Raw genomic sequence first — 25,335 nt, 5'->3', positions numbered from 1 at the left:
TCACTTTCATTACTGCGGTTAAGGCCATATCAGCATTCCCCTATGGCAACATGGAAAATCCATTATTGAGTACTTTGTTTGCTTTAGGTGCCCTTTACTGGTCATGTTTTAATGTGAAAACACTGTATTTACAAATTTAAAGCCAAATATATCACCTTTTGTGAAAATTTAAAGATTTAGGATTTTTGACATGTGATCAAGAAAAAGGGGGAGGCATGTCAGAAATAATTTTTTAAAAATAGACCAATTTCTCAGAAAATGATTACTTTTAAAACTATTTCTTCATTAATATTGTTAAAAAACAAGTTGTGATTGATATTTTTTATTTGAAAAGTCAGAAAAAGTTCTTTGCAAATACTTAATGCATTTAAGTATGGTAGAATATTGTCACTTTTTTTGCTTGCACAACTTGGTTACCCTATATTTAAAAATCAAATATTTAAAAAAGTGCTTGTCACATTTCACTGAAACTTTGCAAATGCATTCAGTATGTGTGTAGGAAGATACCTGTATAGTTATTTATTTTTTCTAAGACAAAAAGTGACTCTTTAGAAGAAGCCATGGCAAAATGAAAAGTTTCTTGAAATAGCTTTAAACTACTTGAAGATCTTGTTAACTTTGCCATGAGAGGAATACACTACAAAAATCCTTCAAAATATGCATTTTTTTAAGTTATAGGTCCAAATTATGGAAAATTGGTCTTTTTGGCTGATTTTTATGTCCTATCTTGTAAAAAGTGTAGAAAATTTAGTGAAAATATCAAATATTAAACTTTGAGGGCTATATTTACCTAAATATGGTGGTAATAAGCACTTGAAATCAAGTTTTGTGTAGATTTGAGCAAAAATTAGGTTAGAAATGAGGAAAAACTCACTTTCATTACTGCGGTTAAGGCCATATCAGCATTCCCCTATGGCAACATGGAAAATCCATTATTGAGTACTTTTTTTGCTTTAGGTGCCCTTTACTGGTCATGTTTTAATGTGAAAACACTGTATTTACAAATTTAAAGCCAAATATATCACCTTTTGTGAAAATTTAAAGATTTAGGATTTTTGACATGTGATCAAGAAAAAGGGGGAGGCATGTCAGAAATAATTTTTTAAAAATAGACCAATTTCTCAGAAAATGATTACTTTTAAAACTATTTCTTCATTAATATTGTTAAAAAACAAGTTGTGATTGATATTTTTTATTTGAAAAGTCAGAAAAAGTTCTTTGCAAATACTTAATGCATTTAAGTATGGTAGAATATTGTCACTTTTTTTGCTTGCACAACTTGGTTACCCTATATTTAAAAATCAAATATTTAAAAAAGTGCTTGTCACATTTCACTGAAACTTTGCAAATGCATTCAGTATGTGTGTAGGAAGATACCTGTATATTTATTTATTTTTTCTAAGACAAAAAGTGACTCTTTAAAGAAGAAGCCATGGCAAAATGAAAAGTTTCTTGAAATAGCTTTAAACTACTTGAAGATCTTGTTAACTTTGCCATGAGAGGAATACACTACAAAAATCCTTCAAAATATGCATTTTTTTAAGTTATAGGTCCAAATTATGGAAAATTGGTCTTTTTGGCTGATTTTTATGTCCTATCTTGTAAAAAGTGTAGAAAATTTAGTAAAAATATCAAATATTAAACTTTGAGGGCTATATTTACCTAAGTATGGTGGTAATAAGCACTTGAAATCAAGTTTTGTGTAGATTTGAGCAAAAATTAGGTTAGAAATGAGGAAAAACTCACTTTCATTACTGCGGTTAAGGCCATATCAGCATTCCCCTATGGCAACATGGAAAATCCATTATTGAGTACTTTGTTTGCTTTAGGTGCCCTTTACTGGTCATGTTTTAATGTGAAAACACTGTATTTACAAATTTAAAGCCAAATATATCACCTTTTGTGAAAATTTAAAGATTTAGGATTTTTGACATGTGATCAAGAAAAAGGGGGAGGCATGTCAGAAATAATTTTTTAAAAATAGACCAATTTCTCAGAAAATGATTACTTTTAAAACTATTTCTTCATTAATATTGTTAAAAAACAAGTTGTGATTGATATTTTTTATTTGAAAAGTCAGAAAAAGTTCTTTGCAAATACTTAATGCATTTAAGTATGGTAGAATATTGTCACTTTTTTTGCTTGCACAACTTGGTTACCCTATATTTAAAAATCAAATATTTAAAAAAGTGCTTGTCACATTTCACTGAAACTTTGCAAATGCATTCAGTATGTGTGTAGGAAGATACCTGTATAGTTATTTATTTTTTCTAAGACAAAAAGTGACTCTTTAGAAGAAGCCATGGCAAAATGAAAAGTTTCTTGAAATAGCTTTAAACTACTTGAAGATCTTGTTAACTTTGCCATGAGAGGAATACACTACAAAAATCCTTCAAAATATGCATTTTTTTAAGTTATAGGTCCAAATTATGGAAAATTGGTCTTTTTGGCTGATTTTTATGTCCTATCTTGTAAAAAGTGTAGAAAATTTAGTGAAAATATCAAATATTAAACTTTGAGGGCTATATTTACCTAAATATGGTGGTAATAAGCACTTGAAATCAAGTTTTGTGTAGATTTGAGCAAAAATTAGGTTAGAAATGAGGAAAAACTCACTTTCATTACTGCGGTTAAGGCCATATCAGCATTCCCCTATGGCAACATGGAAAATCCATTATTGAGTACTTTTTTTGCTTTAGGTGCCCTTTACTGGTCATGTTTTAATGTGAAAACACTGTATTTACAAATTTAAAGCCAAATATATCACCTTTTGTGAAAATTTAAAGATTTAGGATTTTTGACATGTGATCAAGAAAAAGGGGGAGGCATGTCAGAAATAATTTTTTAAAAATAGACCAATTTCTCAGAAAATGATTACTTTTAAAACTATTTCTTCATTAATATTGTTAAAAAACAAGTTGTGATTGATATTTTTTATTTGAAAAGTCAGAAAAAGTTCTTTGCAAATACTTAATGCATTTAAGTATGGTAGAATATTGTCACTTTTTTTGCTTGCACAACTTGGTTACCCTATATTTAAAAATCAAATATTTAAAAAAGTGCTTGTCACATTTCACTGAAACTTTGCAAATGCATTCAGTATGTGTGTAGGAAGATACCTGTATATTTATTTATTTTTTCTAAGACAAAAAGTGACTCTTTAGGTTACAGACCACCAATTCAACCAATGAGCATTTGGAACGTACGCAAAAATAGTCCTACGCAGAAATTACCCCTGTTCCTCATAGTGCTGTGAAAAAAGTTCTCATCTTATTTAAAAAATTTAAACAGTTTCTGAAAGGAAAAACATTTCTGTACATTTTATAGGTGCATTTTGCTTCTTGTGATGTGAAGCCTAATCTCCATAATGATTTTTAAATATACCCCTATCTTGTGAAAACACTGGGATTTCCCATGCTATTTATAGACCCTTCACTTCCGGTGACCAGTACTGCACTGCAAGTCTGCTAACCCCACATGCCATTCTGAGGATTGTGAGCTGACATATGTAGAATCATGCTGATATATAGTCCTCTGCAGGTTAAAGTTAAGGTAAAGTCCAGAGAAGCCATTGAATATTGTGAAATTAGCATAGAAGCCTATGGAAAGTGGAATTAGTGGTTTTTAGCCTTAAGAAGAAGCCATGGCAAAATGAAAAGTTTCTTGAAATAGCTTTAAACTACTTGAAGATCTTGTTAACTTTGCCATGAGAGGAATACACTACAAAAATCCTTCAAAATATGCATTTTTTTAAGTTATAGGTCCAAATTATGGAAAATTGGTCTTTTTGGCTGATTTTTATGTCCTATCTTGTAAAAAGTGTAGAAAATTTAGTAAAAATATCAAATATTAAACTTTGAGGGCTATATTTACCTAAGTATGGTGGTAATAAGCACTTGAAATCAAGTTTTGTGTAGATTTGAGCAAAAATTAGGTTAGAAATGAGGAAAAACTCACTTTCATTACTGCGGTTAAGGCCATATCAGCATTCCCCTATGGCAACATGGAAAATCCATTATTGAGTACTTTGTTTGCTTTAGGTGCCCTTTACTGGTCATGTTTTAATGTGAAAACACTGTATTTACAAATTTAAAGCCAAATATATCACCTTTTGTGAAAATTTAAAGATTTAGGATTTTTGACATGTGATCAAGAAAAAGGGGGAGGCATGTCAGAAATAATTTTTTAAAAATAGACCAATTTCTCAGAAAATGATTACTTTTAAAACTATTTCTTCATTAATATTGTTAAAAAACAAGTTGTGATTGATATTTTTTATTTGAAAAGTCAGAAAAAGTTCTTTGCAAATACTTAATGCATTTAAGTATGGTAGAATATTGTCACTTTTTTTGCTTGCACAACTTGGTTACCCTATATTTAAAAATCAAATATTTAAAAAAGTGCTTGTCACATTTCACTGAAACTTTGCAAATGCATTCAGTATGTGTGTAGGAAGATACCTGTATAGTTATTTATTTTTTCTAAGACAAAAAGTGACTCTTTAGAAGAAGCCATGGCAAAATGAAAAGTTTCTTGAAATAGCTTTAAACTACTTGAAGATCTTGTTAACTTTGCCATGAGAGGAATACACTACAAAAATCCTTCAAAATATGCATTTTTTTAAGTTATAGGTCCAAATTATGGAAAATTGGTCTTTTTGGCTGATTTTTATGTCCTATCTTGTAAAAAGTGTAGAAAATTTAGTGAAAATATCAAATATTAAACTTTGAGGGCTATATTTACCTAAATATGGTGGTAATAAGCACTTGAAATCAAGTTTTGTGTAGATTTGAGCAAAAATTAGGTTAGAAATGAGGAAAAACTCACTTTCATTACTGCGGTTAAGGCCATATCAGCATTCCCCTATGGCAACATGGAAAATCCATTATTGAGTACTTTTTTTGCTTTAGGTGCCCTTTACTGGTCATGTTTTAATGTGAAAACACTGTATTTACAAATTTAAAGCCAAATATATCACCTTTTGTGAAAATTTAAAGATTTAGGATTTTTGACATGTGATCAAGAAAAAGGGGGAGGCATGTCAGAAATAATTTTTTAAAAATAGACCAATTTCTCAGAAAATGATTACTTTTAAAACTATTTCTTCATTAATATTGTTAAAAAACAAGTTGTGATTGATATTTTTTATTTGAAAAGTCAGAAAAAGTTCTTTGCAAATACTTAATGCATTTAAGTATGGTAGAATATTGTCACTTTTTTTGCTTGCACAACTTGGTTACCCTATATTTAAAAATCAAATATTTAAAAAAGTGCTTGTCACATTTCACTGAAACTTTGCAAATGCATTCAGTATGTGTGTAGGAAGATACCTGTATATTTATTTATTTTTTCTAAGACAAAAAGTGACTCTTTAGGTTACAGACCACCAATTCAACCAATGAGCATTTGGAACGTACGCAAAAATAGTCCTACGCAGAAATTACCCCTGTTCCTCATAGTGCTGTGAAAAAAGTTCTCATCTTATTTAAAAAATTTAAACAGTTTCTGAAAGGAAAAACATTTCTGTACATTTTATAGGTGCATTTTGCTTCTTGTGATGTGAAGCCTAATCTCCATAATGATTTTTAAATATACCCCTATCTTGTGAAAACACTGGGATTTCCCATGCTATTTATAGACCCTTCACTTCCGGTGACCAGTACTGCACTGCAAGTCTGCTAACCCCACATGCCATTCTGAGGATTGTGAGCTGACATATGTAGAATCATGCTGATATATAGTCCTCTGCAGGTTAAAGTTAAGGTAAAGTCCAGAGAAGCCATTGAATATTGTGAAATTAGCATAGAAGCCTATGGAAAGTGGAATTAGTGGTTTTTAGCCTTAAGAAGAAGCCATGGCAAAATGAAAAGTTTCTTGAAATAGCTTTAAACTACTTGAAGATCTTGTTAACTTTGCCATGAGAGGAATACACTACAAAAATCCTTCAAAATATGCATTTTTTTAAGTTATAGGTCCAAATTATGGAAAATTGGTCTTTTTGGCTGATTTTTATGTCCTATCTTGTAAAAAGTGTAGAAAATTTAGTAAAAATATCAAATATTAAACTTTGAGGGCTATATTTACCTAAGTATGGTGGTAATAAGCACTTGAAATCAAGTTTTGTGTAGATTTGAGCAAAAATTAGGTTAGAAATGAGGAAAAACTCACTTTCATTACTGCGGTTAAGGCCATATCAGCATTCCCCTATGGCAACATGGAAAATCCATTATTGAGTACTTTGTTTGCTTTAGGTGCCCTTTACTGGTCATGTTTTAATGTGAAAACACTGTATTTACAAATTTAAAGCCAAATATATCACCTTTTGTGAAAATTTAAAGATTTAGGATTTTTGACATGTGATCAAGAAAAAGGGGGAGGCATGTCAGAAATAATTTTTTAAAAATAGACCAATTTCTCAGAAAATGATTACTTTTAAAACTATTTCTTCATTAATATTGTTAAAAAACAAGTTGTGATTGATATTTTTTATTTGAAAAGTCAGAAAAAGTTCTTTGCAAATACTTAATGCATTTAAGTATGGTAGAATATTGTCACTTTTTTTGCTTGCACAACTTGGTTACCCTATATTTAAAAATCAAATATTTAAAAAAGTGCTTGTCACATTTCACTGAAACTTTGCAAATGCATTCAGTATGTGTGTAGGAAGATACCTGTATAGTTATTTATTTTTTCTAAGACAAAAAGTGACTCTTTAGAAGAAGCCATGGCAAAATGAAAAGTTTCTTGAAATAGCTTTAAACTACTTGAAGATCTTGTTAACTTTGCCATGAGAGGAATACACTACAAAAATCCTTCAAAATATGCATTTTTTTAAGTTATAGGTCCAAATTATGGAAAATTGGTCTTTTTGGCTGATTTTTATGTCCTATCTTGTAAAAAGTGTAGAAAATTTAGTAAAAATATCAAATATTAAACTTTGAGGGCTATATTTACCTAAGTATGGTGGTAATAAGCACTTGAAATCAAGTTTTGTGTAGATTTGAGCAAAAATTAGGTTAGAAATGAGGAAAAACTCACTTTCATTACTGCGGTTAAGGCCATATCAGCATTCCCCTATGGCAACATGGAAAATCCATTATTGAGTACTTTGTTTGCTTTAGGTGCCCTTTACTGGTCATGTTTTAATGTGAAAACACTGTATTTACAAATTTAAAGCCAAATATATCACCTTTTGTGAAAATTTAAAGATTTAGGATTTTTGACATGTGATCAAGAAAAAGGGGGAGGCATGTCAGAAATAATTTTTTAAAAATAGACCAATTTCTCAGAAAATGATTACTTTTAAAACTATTTCTTCATTAATATTGTTAAAAAACAAGTTGTGATTGATATTTTTTATTTGAAAAGTCAGAAAAAGTTCTTTGCAAATACTTAATGCATTTAAGTATGGTAGAATATTGTCACTTTTTTTGCTTGCACAACTTGGTTACCCTATATTTAAAAATCAAATATTTAAAAAAGTGCTTGTCACATTTCACTGAAACTTTGCAAATGCATTCAGTATGTGTGTAGGAAGATACCTGTATAGTTATTTATTTTTTCTAAGACAAAAAGTGACTCTTTAGAAGAAGCCATGGCAAAATGAAAAGTTTCTTGAAATAGCTTTAAACTACTTGAAGATCTTGTTAACTTTGCCATGAGAGGAATACACTACAAAAATCCTTCAAAATATGCATTTTTTTAAGTTATAGGTCCAAATTATGGAAAATTGGTCTTTTTGGCTGATTTTTATGTCCTATCTTGTAAAAAGTGTAGAAAATTTAGTAAAAATATCAAATATTAAACTTTGAGGGCTATATTTACCTAAATATGGTGGTAATAAGCACTTGAAATCAAGTTTTGTGTAGATTTGAGCAAAAATTAGGTTAGAAATGAGGAAAAACTCACTTTCATTACTGCGGTTAAGGCCATATCAGCATTCCCCTATGGCAACATGGAAAATCCATTATTGAGTACTTTGTTTGCTTTAGGTGCCCTTTACTGGTCATGTTTTAATGTGAAAACACTGTATTTACAAATTTAAAGCCAAATATATCACCTTTTGTGAAAATTTAAAGATTTAGGATTTTTGACATGTGATCAAGAAAAAGGGGGAGGCATGTCAGAAATAATTTTTTAAAAATAGACCAATTTCTCAGAAAATGATTACTTTTAAAACTATTTCTTCATTAATATTGTTAAAAAACAAGTTGTGATTGATATTTTTTATTTGAAAAGTCAGAAAAAGTTCTTTGCAAATACTTAATGCATTTAAGTATGGTAGAATATTGTCACTTTTTTTGCTTGCACAACTTGGTTACCCTATATTTAAAAATCAAATATTTAAAAAAGTGCTTGTCACATTTCACTGAAACTTTGCAAATGCATTCAGTATGTGTGTAGGAAGATACCTGTATATTTATTTATTTTTTCTAAGACAAAAAGTGACTCTTTAGGTTACAGACCACCAATTCAACCAATGAGCATTTGGAACGTACGCAAAAATAGTCCTACGCAGAAATTACCCCTGTTCCTCATAGTGCTGTGAAAAAAGTTCTCATCTTATTTAAAAAATTTAAACAGTTTCTGAAAGGAAAAACATTTCTGTACATTTTATAGGTGCATTTTGCTTCTTGTGATGTGAAGCCTAATCTCCATAATGATTTTTAAATATACCCCTATCTTGTGAAAACACTGGGATTTCCCATGCTATTTATAGACCCTTAACTTCCGGTGACCAGTACTGCACTGCAAGTCTGCTAACCCCACATGCCATTCTGAGGATTGTGAGCTGACATATGTAGAATCATGCTGATATATAGTCCTCTGCAGGTTAAAGTTAAGGTAAAGTCCAGAGAAGCCATTGAATATTGTGAAATTAGCATAGAAGCCTATGGAAAGTGGAATTAGTGGTTTTTAGCCTTAAGAAGAAGCCATGGCAAAATGAAAAGTTTCTTGAAATAGCTTTAAACTACTTGAAGATCTTGTTAACTTTGCCATGAGAGGAATACACTACAAAAATCCTTCAAAATATGCATTTTTTTAAGTTATAGGTCCAAATTATGGAAAATTGGTCTTTTTGGCTGATTTTTATGTCCTATCTTGTAAAAAGTGTAGAAAATTTAGTAAAAATATCAAATATTAAACTTTGAGGGCTATATTTACCTAAGTATGGTGGTAATAAGCACTTGAAATCAAGTTTTGTGTAGATTTGAGCAAAAATTAGGTTAGAAATGAGGAAAAACTCACTTTCATTACTGCGGTTAAGGCCATAACAGCATTCCCCTATGGCAACATGGAAAATCCATTATTGAGTACTTTGTTTGCTTTAGGTGCCCTTTACTGGTCATGTTTTAATGTGAAAACACTGTATTTACAAATTTAAAGCCAAATATATCACCTTTTGTGAAAATTTAAAGATTTAGGATTTTTGACATGTGATCAAGAAAAAGGGGGAGGCATGTCAGAAATAATTTTTTAAAAATAGACCAATTTCTCAGAAAATGATTACTTTTAAAACTATTTCTTCATTAATATTGTTAAAAAACAAGTTGTGATTGATATTTTTTATTTGAAAAGTCAGAAAAAGTTCTTTGCAAATACTTAATGCATTTAAGTATGGTAGAATATTGTCACTTTTTTTGCTTGCACAACTTGGTTACCCTATATTTAAAAATCAAATATTTAAAAAAGTGCTTGTCACATTTCACTGAAACTTTGCAAATGCATTCAGTATGTGTGTAGGAAGATACCTGTATAGTTATTTATTTTTTCTAAGACAAAAAGTGACTCTTTAGGTTACAGACCACCAATTCAACCAATGAGCATTTGGAACGTACGCAAAAATAGTCCTACGCAGAAATTACCCCTGTTCCTCATAGTGCTGTGAAAAAAGTTCTCATCTTATTTAAAAAATTTAAACAGTTTCTGAAAGGAAAAACATTTCTGTACATTTTATAGGTGCATTTTGCTTCTTGTGATGTGAAGCCTAATCTCCATAATGATTTTTAAATATACCCCTATCTTGTGAAAACACTGGGATTTCCCATGCTATTTATAGACCCTTAACTTCCGGTGACCAGTACTGCACTGCAAGTCTGCTAACCCCACATGCCATTCTGAGGATTGTGAGCTGACATATGTAGAATCATGCTGATATATAGTCCTCTGCAGGTTAAAGTTAAGGTAAAGTCCAGAGAAGCCATTGAATATTGTGAAATTAGCATAGAAGCCTATGGAAAGTGGAATTAGTGGTTTTTAGCCTTAAGAAGAAGCCATGGCAAAATGAAAAGTTTCTTGAAATAGCTTTAAACTACTTGAAGATCTTGTTAACTTTGCCATGAGAGGAATACACTACAAAAATCCTTCAAAATATGCATTTTTTTAAGTTATAGGTCCAAATTATGGAAAATTGGTCTTTTTGGCTGATTTTTATGTCCTATCTTGTAAAAAGTGTAGAAAATTTAGTAAAAATATCAAATATTAAACTTTGAGGGCTATATTTACCTAAGTATGGTGGTAATAAGCACTTGAAATCAAGTTTTGTGTAGATTTGAGCAAAAATTAGGTTAGAAATGAGGAAAAACTCACTTTCATTACTGCGGTTAAGGCCATATCAGCATTCCCCTATGGCAACATGGAAAATCCATTATTGAGTACTTTGTTTGCTTTAGGTGCCCTTTACTGGTCATGTTTTAATGTGAAAACACTGTATTTACAAATTTAAAGCCAAATATATCACCTTTTGTGAAAATTTAAAGATTTAGGATTTTTGACATGTGATCAAGAAAAAGGGGGAGGCATGTCAGAAATAATTTTTTAAAAATAGACCAATTTCTTAGAAAATGATTACTTTTAAAACTATTTCTTCATTAATATTGTTAAAAAACAAGTTGTGATTGATATTTTTTATTTGAAAAGTCAGAAAAAGTTCTTTGCAAATACTTAATGCATTTAAGTATGGTAGAATATTGTCACTTTTTTTGCTTGCACAACTTGGTTACCCTATATTTAAAAATCAAATATTTAAAAAAGTGCTTGTCACATTTCACTGAAACTTTGCAAATGCATTCAGTATGTGTGTAGGAAGATACCTGTATAGTTATTTATTTTTTCTAAGACAAAAAGTGACTCTTTAGAAGAAGCCATGGCAAAATGAAAAGTTTCTTGAAATAGCTTTAAACTACTTGAAGATCTTGTTAACTTTGCCATGAGAGGAATACACTACAAAAATCCTTCAAAATATGCATTTTTTTAAGTTATAGGTCCAAATTATGGAAAATTGGTCTTTTTGGCTGATTTTTATGTCCTATCTTGTAAAAAGTGTAGAAAATTTAGTAAAAATATCAAATATTAAACTTTGAGGGCTATATTTACCTAAGTATGGTGGTAATAAGCACTTGAAATCAAGTTTTGTGTAGATTTGAGCAAAAATTAGGTTAGAAATGAGGAAAAACTCACTTTCATTACTGCGGTTAAGGCCATATCAGCATTCCCCTATGGCAACATGGAAAATCCATTATTGAGTACTTTGTTTGCTTTAGGTGCCCTTTACTGGTCATGTTTTAATGTGAAAACACTGTATTTACAAATTTAAAGCCAAATATATCACCTTTTGTGAAAATTTAAAGATTTAGGATTTTTGACATGTGATCAAGAAAAAGGGGGAGGCATGTCAGAAATAATTTTTTAAAAATAGACCAATTTCTCAGAAAATGATTACTTTTAAAACTATTTCTTCATTAATATTGTTAAAAAACAAGTTGTGATTGATATTTTTTATTTGAAAAGTCAGAAAAAGTTCTTTGCAAATACTTAATGCATTTAAGTATGGTAGAATATTGTCACTTTTTTTGCTTGCACAACTTGGTTACCCTATATTTAAAAATCAAACATTTAAAAAAGTGCTTGTCACATTTCACTGAAACTTTGCAAATGCATTCAGTATGTGTGTAGGAAGATACCTGTATAGTTATTTATTTTTTCTAAGACAAAAAGTGACTCTTTAGAAGAAGCCATGGCAAAATGAAAAGTTTCTTGAAATAGCTTTAAACTACTTGAAGATCTTGTTAACTTTGCCATGAGAGGAATACACTACAAAAATCCTTCAAAATATGCATTTTTTTAAGTTATAGGTCCAAATTATGGAAAATTGGTCTTTTTGGCTGATTTTTATGTCCTATCTTGTAAAAAGTGTAGAAAATTTAGTAAAAATATCAAATATTAAACTTTGAGGGCTATATTTACCTAAATATGGTGGTAATAAGCACTTGAAATCAAGTTTTGTGTAGATTTGAGCAAAAATTAGGTTAGAAATGAGGAAAAACTCACTTTCATTACTGCGGTTAAGGCCATATCAGCATTCCCCTATGGCAACATGGAAAATCCATTATTGAGTACTTTGTTTGCTTTAGGTGCCCTTTACTGGTCATGTTTTAATGTGAAAACACTGTATTTACAAATTTAAAGCCAAATATATCACCTTTTGTGAAAATTTAAAGATTTAGGATTTTTGACATGTGATCAAGAAAAAGGGGGAGGCATGTCAGAAATAATTTTTTAAAAATAGACCAATTTCTCAGAAAATGATTACTTTTAAAACTATTTCTTCATTAATATTGTTAAAAAACAAGTTGTGATTGATATTTTTTATTTGAAAAGTCAGAAAAAGTTCTTTGCAAATACTTAATGCATTTAAGTATGGTAGAATATTGTCACTTTTTTTGCTTGCACAACTTGGTTACCCTATATTTAAAAATCAAATATTTAAAAAAGTGCTTGTCACATTTCACTGAAACTTTGCAAATGCATTCAGTATGTGTGTAGGAAGATACCTGTATATTTATTTATTTTTTCTAAGACAAAAAGTGACTCTTTAGGTTACAGACCACCAATTCAACCAATGAGCATTTGGAACGTACGCAAAAATAGTCCTACGCAGAAATTACCCCTGTTCCTCATAGTGCTGTGAAAAAAGTTCTCATCTTATTTAAAAAATTTAAACAGTTTCTGAAAGGAAAAACATTTCTGTACATTTTATAGGTGCATTTTGCTTCTTGTGATGTGAAGCCTAATCTCCATAATGATTTTTAAATATACCCCTATCTTGTGAAAACACTAGGATTTCCCATGCTATTTATAGACCCTTCACTTCCGGTGACCAGTACTGCACTGCAAGTCTGCTAACCCCACATGCCATTCTGAGGATTGTGAGCTGACATATGTAGAATCATGCTGATATATAGTCCTCTGCAGGTTAAAGTTAAGGTAAAGTCCAGAGAAGCCATTGAATATTGTGAAATTAGCATAGAAGCCTATGGAAAGTGGAATTAGTGGTTTTTAGCCTTAAGAAGAAGCCATGGCAAAATGAAAAGTTTCTTGAAATAGCTTTAAACTACTTGAAGATCTTGTTAACTTTGCCATGAGAGGAATACACTACAAAAATCCTTCAAAATATGCATTTTTTTAAGTTATAGGTCCAAATTATGGAAAATTGGTCTTTTTGGCTGATTTTTATGTCCTATCTTGTAAAAAGTGTAGAAAATTTAGTAAAAATATCAAATATTAAACTTTGAGGGCTATATTTACCTAAATATGGTGGTAATAAGCACTTGAAATCAAGTTTTGTGTAGATTTGAGCAAAAATTAGGTTAGAGATGAGGAAAAACTCACTTTCATTACTGCGGTTAAGGCCATATCAGCATTCCCCTATGGCAACATGGAAAATCCATTATTGAGTACTTTGTTTGCTTTAGGTGCCCTTTACTGGTCATGTTTTAATGTGAAAACACTGTATTTACAAATTTAAAGCCAAATATATCACCTTTTGTGAAAATTTAAAGATTTAGGATTTTTGACATGTGATCAAGAAAAAGGGGGAGGCATGTCAGAAATAATTTTTTAAAAATAGACCAATTTCTCAGAAAATGATTACTTTTAAAACTATTTCTTCATTAATATTGTTAAAAAACAAGTTGTGATTGATATTTTTTATTTGAAAAGTCAGAAAAAGTTCTTTGCAAATACTTAATGCATTTAAGTATGGTAGAATATTGTCACTTTTTTTGCTTGCACAACTTGGTTACCCTATATTTAAAAATCAAATATTTAAAAAAGTGCTTGTCACATTTCACTGAAACTTTGCAAATGCATTCAGTATGTGTGTAGGAAGATACCTGTATAGTTATTTATTTTTTCTAAGACAAAAAGTGACTCTTTAGAAGAAGCCATGGCAAAATGAAAAGTTTCTTGAAATAGCTTTAAACTACTTGAAGATCTTGTTAACTTTGCCATGAGAGGAATACACTACAAAAATCCTTCAAAATATGCATTTTTTTAAGTTATAGGTCCAAATTATGGAAAATTGGTCTTTTTGGCTGATTTTTATGTCCTATCTTGTAAAAAGTGTAGAAAATTTAGTAAAAATATCAAATATTAAACTTTGAGGGCTATATTTACCTAAATATGGTGGTAATAAGCACTTGAAATCATGTTTTGTGTAGATTTGAGCAAAGATTAGGTTAGAAATGAGGAAAAACTCACTTTCATTACTGCGGTTAAGGCCATATCAGCATTCCCCTATGGCAACATGGAAAATCCATTATTGAGTACTTTTTTTGCTTTAGGTGCCCTTTACTGGTCATGTTTTAATGTGAAAACACTGTATTTACAAATTTAAAGCCAAATATATCACCTTTTGTGAAAATTTAAAGATTTAGGATTTTTGACATGTGATCAAGAAAAAGGGGGAGGCATGTCAGAAATAATTTTTTAAAAATAGACCAATTTCTCAGAAAATGATTACTTTTAAAACTATTTCTTCATTAATATTGTTAAAAAACAAGTTGTGATTGATATTTTTTATTTGATAAGTCAGAAAAAGTTCTTTGCAAATACTTAATGCATTTAAGTATGGTAGAATATTGTCACTTTTTTTGCTTGCACAACTTGGTTACCCTATATTTAAAAATCAAATATTTAAAAAAGTGCTTGTCACATTTCACTGAAACTTTGCAAATGCATTCAGTATGTGTGTAGGAAGATACCTGTATAGTTATTTATTTTTTCTAAGACAAAAAGTGACTCTTTAGAAGAAGCCATGGCAAAATGAAAAGTTTCTTGAAATAGCTTTAAACTACTTGAAGATCTTGTTAACTTTGCCATGAGAGGAATACACTACAAAAATCCTTCAAAATATGCATTTTTTTAAGTTATAGGTCCAAATTATGGAAAATTGGTCTTTTTGGCTGATTTTTATGTCCTATCTTGTAAAAAGTGTAGAAAATTTAGTAAAAATATCAAATATTAAACTTTGAGGGCTATATTTACCTAAATATGGTGGTAATAAGCACTTGAAATCAAGTTTTGTGTAGATTTGAGCAAAAATTAGGTTAGAAATGAGGAAAAACTCACTTTCATTACTGCGGTTAAGGCCATATCAGCATTCCCCTATGGCAACATGGAAAATCCATTATTGAGTACTTTGTTTGCTTTAGGTGCCCTTTACTGGTCATGTTTTAATGTGAAAACACTGTATTTACAAATTTAAAGCCAAATATATCACCTTTTGTGAAAATTTAAAGATTTAGGATTTTTGACATGTGATCAAGAAAAAGGGGGAGGCATGTCAGAAATAATTTTTTAAAAATAGACCAATTTCTCAGAAAATGATTACTTTTAAAACTATTTCTTCATTAATATTGTTAAAAAACAAGTTGTGATTGATATTTTTTATTTGAAAAGTCAGAAAAAGTTCTTTGCAAATACTTAATGCATTTAAGTATGGTAGAATATTGTCACTTTTTTTGCTTGCACAACTTGGTTACCCTATATTTAAAAATCAAATATTTAAAAAAGTGCTTGTCACATTTCACTGAAACTTTGCAAATGCATTCAGTATGTGTGTAGGAAGATACCTGTATATTTATTTATTTTTTCTAAGACAAAAAGTGACTCTTTAGGTTACAGACCACCAATTCAACCAATGAGCATTTGGAACGTACGCAAAAATAGTCCTACGCAGAAATTACCCCTGTTCCTCATAGTGCTGTGAAAAAAGTTCTCATCTTATTTAAAAAATTTAAACAGTTTCTGAAAGGAAAAACATTTCTGTACATTTTATAGGTGCATTTTGCTTCTTGTGATGTGAAGCCTAATCTCCATAATGATTTTTAAATATACCCCTATCTTGTGAAAACACTGGGATTTCCCATGCTATTTATAGACCCTTCACTTCCGGTGACCAGTACTGCACTGCAAGTCTGCTAACCCCACATGCCATTCTGAGGATTGTGAGCTGACATATGTAGAATCATGCTGATATATAGTCCTCTGCAGGTTAAAGTTAAGGTAAAGTCCAGAGAAGCCATTGAATATTGTGAAATTAGCATAGAAGCCTATGGAAAGTGGAATTAGTGGTTTTTAGCCTCAGGTAATACTCTTAAGCCATTTGTGATAACAATTACCTGACCTTAAACAGATCAGCTTCATAATCACTAAATTCTAGTTTAAGAAAAATATGTGAAGAACTATCAAGTCAAACATTGAATGCTCAGTCATTTTTTTTTGAATTTGGAGAGAAAGTTGCACTGTGACACAAATATTTCTAACTATGTACCAAGGCAAAGTACAGGTAAAATGTTTAAAACAATAAAGATCAATGTAAAGTAAAGCATTGAACACTGGGTCTTTTCAAGTGATTTATTTGTATAAATTATATATATAATGTATTTCTATAAATTTCAAGATATAATATGATGGTAAATAACTGAAAAATTCAAAATTCAGTGTTAATATGGTCACGATATGTATAATTATAACAGATATGTAGTTTGTCAAAATTACAATAAAATCATAACAATTACTGTGTATGCTTTATGTCAAAACATGTCATGTTAATTAATGATGTATATCAGTATTTTAGGATATGTAAAATAAAATCATTTGAACACAATTATACATTTCAAAAAAGTGTTGAATCAAAAGATAAAATCATGAAACAATGTTGTGTAAGTTTTTGTAAGAATCAGGCAAAATGGGAAAAATCTGAAATATGCATGTCAAAATCTCACCAATCTGAAAACCTAATTACACTCAAGGATGCGCGCTGTTCAATATTACCATTATTTGATCTCCGCAACTAATTCTTACAAAGACTTACACTTAATAAAAAAAATCACAACATTGGCTCTTAAATTTAACAATAGATTTTAATTAGTAGGTATCTCTGAAAAGTAAAATAAAACAGCTTGAGAGCAGAAAAATAATGTCATTAGAAAAGGACTTGTCCATGATATTTAGAAATATATCAAACTGACTTTTTTTATTTTTTTAATATAATTAGTCTACCATGCTTCAGAACTCCACAAAAAGTTTTCACTCCAAAGAACTTCATGTCTATCCTCAGCTCACTCCAATTCTGTATACATGTATAAATACTGTATTGTGTTTTGTATATTATTTTTATGTTTTTTTTTTCTCTCTACAAATGAAAACTGGATGTATGAGAAATAAAGATGTATATGAAAAGAGTCACTTTCATCATCTCATACAAGTGAGACTGAGGGAAATCAATTCTTTAGATTTAAAAACATGCTTAATTATCTTATAACAAAAGCTACAAGAAGTGGAGGCAATTTCTTGCAAGATTTCTTGTACATGTACATGTATTTTGGTAGAAGTGAAACAATAACTATGTAAACACAAATAGGTAGAATATTATTGTGAAATCAATCTCATGCATTTAATTAAAAAAAAAAAACAAGAAAAAAAAAACAATCTATATCATTGCTCTAAATACACCAATTACAACTCAACAAAAAAATGTCAATTTTAAAATCCATGTACATGTATTAGAGGATTTCATAATACAGAAAAAAAGCTTCGAATTATGAAACAAAAAATATAAGCTCAGTTCCTAACAAGCCTTTATCATAGCTACACAACCCATGAATGTAGGAAACAATAAACAGCACTAGGACTATACCAAACAAAAAAACACAAGACATAACATGAAAGTCATTTAAAAAAATAGTTTATCACAAAAAAACACTGTGGAATGTTCATTTTGGAATGTACCGGCTTATCACATATATATGTATGTAATACAGCTATCATCACAACATATTTATATAGAGAAACCCTGTAAGATTTCTATACTGACCTTTCACCCTTCCAGTTGTAAGTTTATTAATCGTTTACATGTATGTATAATCAGACAAACAAGTAAGTTATGAATCATTAATCACAGCACTATTGGATAGTATACCTTTTCTACATCCTTTTTGTAATAATACAACTACATATAATTAGATTCACTTTGTCCTTTAACATGTTTCTCAAAACTAAGATGTAAAATATTTATAGCATTACAGAAAAAAAAACATCTGCTAAAACACATTACAATATTTAAAATAAAGATAACTATAATCATCATTGCATAAACATGAGACTTTCAAAATATCCTTTAATTATCTTTTATTACTTATTCATGTAGATATCACAGATTTAGTCTGTAACAACCCTGTTACCATGGAGATAACCTGGTTCTGTTCACTTTTTAATTGTTTTCTGACGGTTCATATTAGTCAACATAAGACTAATGTATGATGTCAACAAGTCATCCATTTTATAACCCTGAAATAAAAACAACACCATGATACACTACAGAAAAGGTGGTAATGTATTCTGCCTAAATGAAGTTATTTTTTATTGTCTAGAATAAGGAATTAACTTAAAATTGAACATGTAAAAAAATTCTTGTTTTGTAACAAAAGAAAAATTGTGATACAAGGTATGATTTACCCTTGAGACTATACATATAAAAATAAACTTATTGGTTATTGCCTTTCCATGCAGCAAAAACATACATATAAGGATTTGTTATTCTTTAGGAAATGTTTTTAACAGAATACAAAATGAATATAACAAGTAATACAAATCTGCATTAGAGATTTACCTGATCAAAGCTTACCAACAGACATGTGAAATAAAAATTGAAAAAATCTCAAAGGTTTCCAATGTGCCTTTTATAAATGCTATGTGAGGTTACTCAAACAATCACTTTTATTGTAAAGCAACAATATTAACAATTAAAGTCGAGTTTTCCATTTCTTTCCATGATTCATGCTTTCCACTTAAGAAATTAAAAAACTTCCTCACAGTTCATAATTTCTACCTAACATATAAAGAATAATTTTCTTAAGTATTGATAATTTGAACTTTGAAGTATCCTGTTATAATATAATTAAAAAAGAAATCATACAAAGTACAAAATAGGTTTTTTATAGCTTAGAAAACACTCACCAATGAAGTCTCGCATAACAATTTACTTCCTCGTACTAAGTTACCAATGGTAGTGTGGAAGTATGTATTGCCACTACTCCAGTTAGATATTTTGGTGAATGGATGTGTGGCTAGTATGTCCTATAAAATGAAACAATACACAATTACCATCTGCAAATATCAAAACATGATACAAAAAAAAATTATAAAGACTGTAGACACAATAATAGAAGGAATGTTGCTTCTGTTTCTGCATATATTTGTGTAATCTTAAGAAATTCTATATTCAGTGTCACATGGCTTCAATATGTTGATGATAAACTCACCTTTGATTTAGGATCAATCAAATTCATTCCATTCTTATTGATAGCAATCAGTAATATCTCAGGATAGGCAGGCTCAGTTTGTTGCTGAAAAAAAATCAAATAAACAGATGGACTACAGAAAATGTTGAATTTTTAAGTTTACAAAAGCCAAACCTATTTGAATAAAGAAAATCACTGAACACAAAAATCTTCTTTTAAATGATTTAAATCCCTCAAATGATATATCAGTTATCTCATTACTAGTTGGACCACTGAAAGCATAGGTAGACAGTGATTCTTTTGTATTTTCAGACTGCAAACAGGCAGTAATTCCAATGGGTTATGAGACTACTGACAAACAGACTGTGATCCCATTGTATTAACATTATAAGCAGACAGGCAGTGACTCTTACGTATTACAAGCAAGTGATACTAATCCCTTTGTATAACCATACTACAGACATACAGACTGACAGACAGTGACTCTTATGTGCCTGCTCTGCTATGATACAACATAACTTACCTTAACTTCAAAGAATGCAGAACCAAATGTTGGCCATTTGTATATAACTTTAAGAAATTCTACTTTGGCATCCTCTGGAGTCATTCCTCCATTACGATTAAAGTAAGTAACAATTTGCTGAAAATAAATTGTAGATAATTAAAGTATGTATCATTGAATGTAAATGAGAATAATGACCCTATGTAGTCAGCTATAATCACAAAAAGCAAGTGACAGTATTCCAAGTATTTTGATTGGATAGTGTCTAAAGCAACAACAAACATCATTTGTGTACTTTACATTTCTACTCATCTACATTTTTCCTATTGAATTTTCTTAATATGATTTTTTTTTTAAATATTTGTAGACTATGACTAATATGATACTTAAATAGCATACAAGGAACTTGGAATAATTATACTAAAACAAATTAGTTATACAGAGTAGATGCCCCCTTTTGTTAACATTAGACATTGTTATTTTAAAAAAACTAAATTTTCTATGAGTGACAACAGTAATTGAAAATCAAAGAGAAAAAAGGCCATAATGCCTAATGTTTTCATGGTTCAAGGCATTATATCATGTTTTAAAAGATTTGTTTTAGGTGGTTCTACAATAAACATTTGGAAACCAAAAATTATGACCAACAGTTGGACAGACATGATGATCAATATATATCCCAATTCAACAAATGGAAGGATGTTTACTTTATTGTTTCCCCAAGAGTAATATGGATATTGAAAGGCAGACAGAGGCATCACTATATACTACCCACAATGAAGCTGTCATAGGAATAACAATTACAATAACAATTAGATCAGATTTCATACATACTCTTTTCCATTCATCTGGAGATTGCTTTTTCATTAAATCACTTGGTACAAGTTCCCTCAATAACTTCCTAAAAATATTTAATATACAACATGTATTAAATATAAAAAATATACATGTAAATAAACAACTTTCTATTTTTAAACAATCCATTACATATTTCCAATACTTTCAAGTGTAAGAATCAGGCAATGGGTGGCACATCATTTTCCAAAATTTAGTCATTTTTGCCTAAAATACATGCAGTAAATCTAGACAACAACCAAAAAGCCATTTAAGTTTATCCTGAAGCATATGTAACACAGATATTTTTTGACTGCTTATATAAGAAAAAAGTTATGGAAAATTTTCCTGCCATTTTTCCATAGTATATTTCAACTGAATTTGACCTATCAATATCTTAAAAAGGCAACTTTTACAAACACTTTTATGGTTATTTCTGGTGGTTATCAGGTATAATTAATTGTATAATGCAATAAAATCTCTGCGTTTTTTCATTTATGTGCCACACTTTATATACATTTTGCCCGATTCTTAGAGAGAGAAGTACTTAATACATTCACATAATTTTTATTCTAACAAATATGTCTTGTTCAACATTGATTATCTGAGTGAATATGTAAAGCTAGATTATTCTTTAAAAGTACTTTAAAAAAATCAAAAAAAGGCACTTTTATATTTGCTTGATCATGCAAACTTGCCTTTGAATTGGTTTATTAATGAAAGTACAACAAAACAAAAAATGCAATAAATAAATGAACTGTCCCAATACTGCTCCTTCATTCAGTATTTCTGAAAACACAACAAACTTCATCAGGAATCAAATATTTTTATCTCTGCAACATAATGTAAGATTTCAGAAACAGATTTCATTCATTTTATATTGCTCATTCTTCATAATATAAACCATCAGTATTTTCACCACACTTAACTTTCATAACTCATGGTATATTAGTGACACCAACATTCCCCCCAAACTTTACTCTTTATACTTACGGTATATTTGCAAGACCCGCTTTATTTTCCCCAAACTTCACTCTATAGATAAGCGAGGCTAGTAGTGCTGCCTCATCTTCACTACATTTATGGTAACCTCTCAACAGCTTTGGTAACTCCTATAACACAAATCATTTTTGTTTAAATTAGCATTAAGTACCAAATTATTTTTTTTATTCAAAAAATTTTATTTTCCACATTTAATACAAATAAAATGACCAAGTTACCACTGAATACAACATTTAACACAGTAATACAGATTGTTTACAGAAATAAGGTAATGGTTGAGGAGTTTTGTTGTATTTTTATGTACATTTCCCAGGATATTTCAAATGAATTTATCAAAAATATCAACAAATATTTAGTTGTTTCTATTTACATTTGGACCAGTTGGAGACCGGAAACCCATAGTTGAACTCTTAACAATATTACTATGCTTTATAGTGAAACTTGTCAACACTAAACCCCTTTTAGACTGAGGTACTTGTTTGTGGGGTTTACACAGGTTCAAATTTCATTTAAAATTAAACTGCAAAACAGGTGTCTGAGTTAACCAACTCATCGGTTTGTTCAGCATTAGGTTCTATGCTGGTTTTACAGGATCATTAAGTTCACTGTGTATCAAAAATATCCCAAACTACTTGTGTATAAGATGACCAGCTACCAAAATGACAAATTTGTGCAAGTCAAAATTGAATACACAAATGTATAAGGTAAAAGCGTAGACAGATTATTGTTTATACCACGCATCGCATGCGAGGCTAACAATATACATCCAGCCAACAGGGATATAGGTCTCAGATATAGGTCAGGGAAGTGAATTCAAAGTGAAAGTTGCCTTCATATTGATTGAAAATTGAAATGTGCAGTTCATAAACAAAGAAATAAAAATTATTTACAACTCTTGATCCAGTATGCTTAATTAATGCTTTTTAAATGAACCCTTTTCCTACCATTTCCCACCCCTTTCAGCTATCGTTCCTTTTCTCAATGACTTAACCAATGTAAGAAAAATGTATGTGATGCCTGGTTGCAGGCTGTGCTTAACTCACATTAGAGGACAAAACCCTCATTCAGGTAATCTATGCAAATTTAATCTATGACCTTAGAACCACCAAGGGCCTAATGTCGGTCTGACAGAAAGTGATCAACTGGGCAAATACTGAAGTTTAAAATATGGACAATTCAGCTTATAGACAAGTCGCAAGACTACAAGGACCTACGACCACATAGCAAATTTAAGATATATGATATATCCATCTATTGACAAGGCCGCTCTAGCTGATAACATTGTCCCCTATCATCTCATCTTACACCTGCCTCATAGTACTAATTAACATTGTTACCTGATGATAGTGGAAAATAATGTCAGCCTGTTTATCTTTTCCTGGTACAGTATTGGTCCACAACTTCTTCATAAAGAAAACTTGGTATGTAAAGGAGGGGGGCTGACCTAAAATAATTCCATAACAACTAATGAAAACAATGTAAGCTTTCAACAGGACTATAATCAAACATCGTAAGTCATACAATACAAATCCAGTACATTTAATTTATAATCTGCTGAATTTCTTCTTCAAAATCAGTGTAATTGATCAGAGAGAACAGGAAGTCTCTAAGAAATATATATATATATTCTGTCTGAATCCGATCAGTTTGGGGGTAAAAAAAAACAAATACATCAAAAGAGTGAGAGATGACCAATGTAAAAAAGTATCATCCTATATATTTTCACTTCTTGAACAGGATGCCAGAGTAAAAGTTTTAAAAGTAAAATGGTATGTGTACTGAAAATATTACTGGAAACTTACCATGTAGTGTTAAACATCATATATTTAGTATCAAAATTAAAATTAACTTTAACTCAGTAAAAGATAAAAATAAACTTGCCCTCTCTTGAAGGTCTGGCCTTTCTGATCCAGTCAGTTAAATGTCTGACAAAATCAAAGAAGAAATCTCCCTCTGGTACACTTATCACTGAAACCAATAACATCAAATTTAAACCAGAGACTGGAAACATAGGTAATAACAGACAACTTACTGGTACTGTGAATAACTAACAAATACTTGGTGAAAAAATTAAGATGGTAAAATAAAACTATAGAGTTGGGTTTTTTGTATACTCACAGGCTGACAGCAAAAAGTATAAAATAAATCAATACAACCGGACTGCCGTATATGTAATATTTTTGTTGCATTCCTTAATTCTGTCTAATGAATGTATTCAGTAACATAACCTGAGTTTTATATTAGTTTCTAACTGAATACCTTTGTCAGCAATCTTCACAAACAGACTGAAACCTTCAGCTGAGTTGAGCATCAGCTTGGTGGCAATACTCTGACAGAAATCTTTGGCACGTGTACTGGATTCTACTTCAAATGCCTGAAAAGAAAAAAATCCCCTTTCAAGTCATTCATCTATTTATTTCATTCATTACTTCTTATTTTTTTCATATGGCATATTACATGTACCACAATAATTACAAAGTTTTATCATATTTACTCCATGCCAATATCAACTTAGTCACCAACTTGTGGGTTGCATAAGTCAGTTAGTAGTTGCATCTATGGTGTTTAATAATCGTTTATAATCAAATTATGAATTAAGATGATATTCTTTCCCTATTTCACCGGAACGGCTATAGTATGATAATTATGCCCTCCTCTTCAAACCACATAAGTATGATAAAAGATTCTCCTTCAATCCCCTTCCACTATCTCATTAGTCCAATCATGACCTCCTTTCCATTCCAGTATCTCATTAGTCCCATCATGACCTCCCTTCCTTCTCCTTCATGTATCTCATTAGTCCCGTCATGACCTCCCTTCCTTCACCTTCCAGTATCTCATTAGTCCCATCATGCCCTCCCTTCCTTCACCTTCCAGCATTTCATTAGTCCCATCATGACCTCCTTTCCTTCCCTTTCCATTACCTCATTAGTCCCATCATGACCTCCCTTCCTTCACCTTTATGTATCTCATTAGTATCATCATGCCCTCCCTTCCTTCCCTACCAGTATCTCATTAGTCCCATCATGACCTCCTTTCCTTCCCTTTACATAATCTCATTAGTACCATCATGCCCTTCATTCTCATCACCTCCCTCATCAATATCATCATGGGATACTATTAATGCTGTCCTATTTAGTAATCTACCTAATCAGCCTCATAAGGGAAATATAATTATGCTCTCCTCCATTTTTACCAACCTCATCAGTGTCATCAGGGAAATAAACTTTATGTAAAATCTGTGTTGTCTTATGTTGGATAGCTTCTACCTCAACCTGATGAGGAGGATATTTTCTTGTTCCATTTCTGTAATATAATATAATAGAAACTGAACTGCAAAAGTCACCTTCATACTACAATCAGATGATTTATATGAGCTTTTGATCAATTACTTAGATACAGAAAATTAAA

General features: G+C 30.4%; 1 protein-coding gene across 7 annotated transcripts in view; it reads right to left on the bottom strand.

Moving 5' to 3' along the window:
- Positions 1–16,684: 16,684 nt before the first annotated feature.
- The window catches only part of LOC148624606 (myosin-VIIa-like), a 53,700-nt gene continuing 45,049 nt past the window's right edge, over positions 16,685–25,335 (bottom strand). For all 7 annotated transcript variants that reach the window (XM_088567339.1, XM_088567341.1, XM_088567338.1 and 4 more), the window contains 10 exons: positions 25,125–25,230; positions 24,184–24,298; positions 23,806–23,892; positions 23,262–23,368; positions 21,916–22,034; positions 20,923–20,989; positions 20,110–20,226; positions 19,608–19,691; positions 19,303–19,422; positions 16,685–18,633 (listed from right to left, as the gene is read on the bottom strand). In XM_088567339.1, the coding sequence (XP_088423465.1) occupies positions 18,550–18,633; positions 19,303–19,422; positions 19,608–19,691; positions 20,110–20,226; positions 20,923–20,989; positions 21,916–22,034; positions 23,262–23,368; positions 23,806–23,892; positions 24,184–24,298; positions 25,125–25,230 (1,006 nt within the window). In that variant the 3' untranslated portion in view covers positions 16,685–18,549. The remainder of the gene's footprint in view (positions 18,634–19,302; positions 19,423–19,607; positions 19,692–20,109; positions 20,227–20,922; positions 20,990–21,915; positions 22,035–23,261; positions 23,369–23,805; positions 23,893–24,183; positions 24,299–25,124; positions 25,231–25,335) is intronic.

This window comes from Perna viridis, chromosome 2 (assembly GCF_037379345.1).
Source record: "Perna viridis isolate PV_CMFRI_1.1 ecotype Kerala chromosome 2, ASM3737934v1, whole genome shotgun sequence".
Taxonomy (NCBI): Eukaryota; Metazoa; Mollusca; class Bivalvia; order Mytilida; family Mytilidae; genus Perna; species Perna viridis.
The sequence above is the reverse complement of the archived record's forward strand: the minus strand, read 5'-3'. Positions and strand labels throughout refer to the sequence as shown.